Here is a 3,678-nt window from a genome sequence, read left to right on the forward strand (position 1 = left end):
CAGGGGAGTTGTTCTGTAGCAGAAAAGAATCCTGTAAATAAAAATAACATATATCTGTTTTTAAACTTCATTTTGCAAAAGTTTTTTTTACATATTTCTGGACTTGTAAATTATTCTTTATGGATAAAAATTACATTATAGGACATTAGTGGCAGATGACAACGTATAAGCTAACAGATGATGCACTTTCATTAGCACGAACTCCCCCTCCCATCCTGCAGTTCGTGGAATTGAAACCTGCTGCACAAAAGTCTAAAACAAACCGTCTGTTTTTTAATAATACTACCTAACGTTTGAACACCCTTTTGTTTCTGCTAAACGGTTGTCACAAGCATTAAAAAGGGCTACGTGGCAATTTAGCAGCAAAGTTGGAGTACATTATTTGCCAGATGAAAAAAAGAGAGATAATAAAAATGGTGTAACTGACTCACGGCAACATGGGTTCGCAAACCAAGCTTACCAACATCACAGACAGCACTTATTAAAACGGCTACGTGGAATGCAACGTGCCTGCTGTCTAGCCCCTCCCCTTTCTGCCAGTAAAAGTCTCTCCCTTTTTTCAATGTAAAACTACATGCTTGTCGACTATTTAGCGAAAATCATTTTTTAAAAATCATCCATAATCTCACTATACAATAACGACATTAACAATATTTTCATCTTTTTTTTTCATAACATTTTTGTCAAGAGGTCCGTGAGGGATCAAACGGGAATTCAGGCCATTAAGAAAAGGAAGACTTTCTTCATTTTCCCCTGTTAGGAACTATGGCTGTTATTTTTACCTCGAGTCTACGCTTTTTTTCTTTGAATTGTAAAACTATATAGGATGATGAAGGGGGTGGGGGAACCATCTTCCAGGGGTGTGTGCCTCAGACCCTACGGAGCATCTGGGAAGGTGGGAGGAGTCGGGCGCTTTGTGTTTAGCCATTTGTTGGGTATAGGCTTTGTCAATCACCATTGCCCAGCAAATGAGGAACGAACTAAAGGCACATGGGAACGAAATTACTAGGAGGTCTGACTGCAAGGGGCGGGGGGCGGGAGAGAGGGCTCGTGATCTAAACCGAGAAGAGATCTTGGGGTCTCACACTGCGCCATTCCACTGAGGCACTCCTGGATCTGCGTCAGCTCCAGCCGAAAGAGGCCTTGCTGCCGCCGCTACCTCCTTCAGCACCCCTGTTGCACCCCCATTCTACCGTTGGCTGCCACCGCTGCTGCAGTCGCTCCCGCCACCGCCTCCTCTGCCCGGACCTCCTCCAGCATCACCTAACCATCCGTGAGTCATTTTCGGCCCATCTCCGGGCGCGCGGTCTCTGAGGGAGTCACCACCTTAGGAGGTTTGCGGGCTTGCAGCATGGCAGAAGACGATCTTAAAAGGGCTCCGGAACCTGCCGGGCAGGGGGTTGCTGAAGAAGAGATGGCAAGCTCTACTACTGATTCTGGGGAAGAATCTGACAGCAGTAGCATTAACAGCACCACTAGCTGCAGCAGCAGCATCAGTAGCAGCAGCGGCAGTAGCAGCAGCGGCAGCCGCTTGTACAGAAAGAGGAGGGTACCTGAGCCTTCCAGAAGAGCACGCCAGGCTCCATCAGGGATAAATTTCGTGAACAGGCTGCCGCAAGCTGTCAGAAATCGGGTACAGGCGCTCCGAAATATTCAAGATGAATGTGACAAGGTAGATTCCCTGTTCTTAAAGGCAATTCATGATCTTGAAAGGAAGTATGCTGAACTCAATAAGCCTCTATATGACAAGCGATTTCAAATAATCAACGCAGAGTATGAGCCTACAGAAGAAGAATGTGAATGGAATTCAGAGGATGAGAAGTTTAGTAGTGATGAGGAGGTGTATGATGACGCCCCTAGTGAAATGCCTCCCTTGGAGGGGGAGGAGGAAGAAGAAACCCCTAAAGATAGTACTGAGGTGAAAAATGAAAAACAGGCTCCTAACGAAATTTCTGATTCAGAGCCTGAAGAAAAAAATATTCCTAAAGAAATTGCTGAAGTAAAGGCTGATGAACAGAAACTTCTTGAAGAAATTGCTGAGGTAAAACTAGAAGAAAACGAACTTTCTAAAGAAATTCTAGGTTTACTAGTTGAAGAAAAGGAAGTTCCTAAAGAAATTATTGAGGTAAATACTGAAGAAAACGTGCACTCCTCTGATTGTATGGAAACAACTCCAGAAAAGGAGGAGGAGGAGGAGGAGGGGGGGGAGGAGGAGGGGGAGGAGGAGGGGGAGGAGGAGGGGGGGGAGGAGGAGGGGGAGGAGGAGGGGGAGGAGGAGGGGGAGGGGGAGGGGGAGGGGGAGGAGGAGGGGGAGGAGGAGGGGGAGGAGGAGGAGGAGGAGGAGGAGGAGGAGGAAGAGGAAGAAGAGGAAGAAGAGGAAGAAGAGGAAGAAGAAGAAGAACAAGAAGTCCCCGAAGAAGTCCCTGAAGATGCCCCGCAGTCAAAGGAAGAAAATAAAGAACAGCCCAAAGTAATTGAGTCTAAGGCCAGGGATACAGTGAGAGGAGCTTATAAAAGTATTCCTGACACAAGGCCTAAAGAAAGACTTAATCTTAAAAGAGTTCGAGAGGGAAAACCTAAAAAGGAAGATCCCAAAGGCATTCCTAATTATTGGTTGACTGTCTTGAAAAATGTTGATAAACTTGGGCCTATGATCCAGAAGTATGATGAGCCCATTTTGAAGTTCTTGGCAGATGTTAGCCTGAAGTTCTCAAGACCTGGCCAGCCTATTAGTTACACCTTTGAATTTCATTTCTTACCCAATCCCTACTTCAGAAATGAGCTGCTGATAAAGACATATATAATAAAGTCAAAACCAGATCACAATGATCCCTTCTTCTCTTGGGGATGGGAAATTGAAGATTGCAAAGGTTGTAAGATAGATTGGAGAAAAGGAAAGGATGTGACTATAACAACCACCCACAGTCGCACAACTGCTACTGGAGAAATTGAATTCCTGCCAAGAGTGGTTCCTAATGCATCGTTCTTCAATTTCTTTAGTCCTCCTGAGATTCCTCAGATTGGAAAGCTGGAACCACGAGAAGATGCTATCCTAGATAAGGACTTTGAAATTGGTCAAATTTTGCATGATAATGTTATCTTGAAGTCAATCTATTATTTTACAGGAGATGTCAAGTGCTCCTACTACCGAGATGGCAGAGATTATGGAAACAGAAAATACTGGAAATAAAATAGGCCAGCTGAAATATTTTTCAAGAATTTTACAAAATTGAAACAAACAGAAATAAAGCACCTTCATGTAGACTTAGGGGATAAAAACCTGCCCTATAATCTGAATACTATTATTCCTAATAGTCTAGTGTTGTGTTTTCTTGGTAGCTCCATTTTTTCAAAAGTTCTATAAAATGTGGGCTGGGGATATAGCCTAGTGGCAAGAGTGCCTGCCTCGGATACACGAGGCCCTAGGTTCGATTCCCCAGCACCACATATACAGAAAACGGCCAGAAGCGGCGCTGTGGCTCAAGTGGCAGAGTGCTAGCCTTGAGCGGGAAGAAGCCAGGGACAGTGCTCAGGCCCTGAGTCCAAGGCCCAGGACTGGCCAAAAAAAAAAAAAAAAAAAAGTTCTATAAAATGTGTCAGTTTATTCTATCTAGCCTGTTGTGCTGTGATATTCAAAATGTTATTATTGTTAATTATCTAAAGCATGTTGTTTGGTGC

The 3,678-nt window shown here is 44.4% G+C and overlaps 1 protein-coding gene across 1 annotated transcript; it reads left to right on the forward strand.

Annotated features, from left to right (window-relative positions):
• The first annotated feature begins 1,289 nt into the window (after positions 1–1,289).
• Nap1l3 (nucleosome assembly protein 1 like 3) lies at positions 1,290–3,329 on the forward strand. The gene is made up of 2 exons (XM_048336461.1): positions 1,290–2,190; positions 2,422–3,329. Exons 1-2 carry the CDS (start codon positions 1,352–1,354, stop codon positions 3,188–3,190), a joined length of 1,608 nt encoding a protein of 535 aa, XP_048192418.1. The 5' UTR covers positions 1,290–1,351; the 3' UTR covers positions 3,191–3,329.
• Positions 3,330–3,678: the final 349 nt, after the last annotated feature.

Source organism: Perognathus longimembris, chromosome 28, assembly GCF_023159225.1.
Source record: "Perognathus longimembris pacificus isolate PPM17 chromosome 28, ASM2315922v1, whole genome shotgun sequence".
Lineage (NCBI taxonomy): Eukaryota > Metazoa > Chordata > Mammalia > Rodentia > Heteromyidae > Perognathus > Perognathus longimembris.

Excerpts from the sequence above, each read along its gene's own strand:
- Nap1l3 (XM_048336461.1), top strand. The coding sequence starts at position 1,352 with ATGGCAGAAGACGATCTTAAAAGGGCTCCGGAACCTGCCGGGCAGGGG. Across the intron at positions 2,191-2,421 it reads ACTCCAGAAAAGGAGGAGGA|CCCTGAAGATGCCCCGCAGT; the intron begins GGAGGAGGAGGG and ends CCCCGAAGAAGT.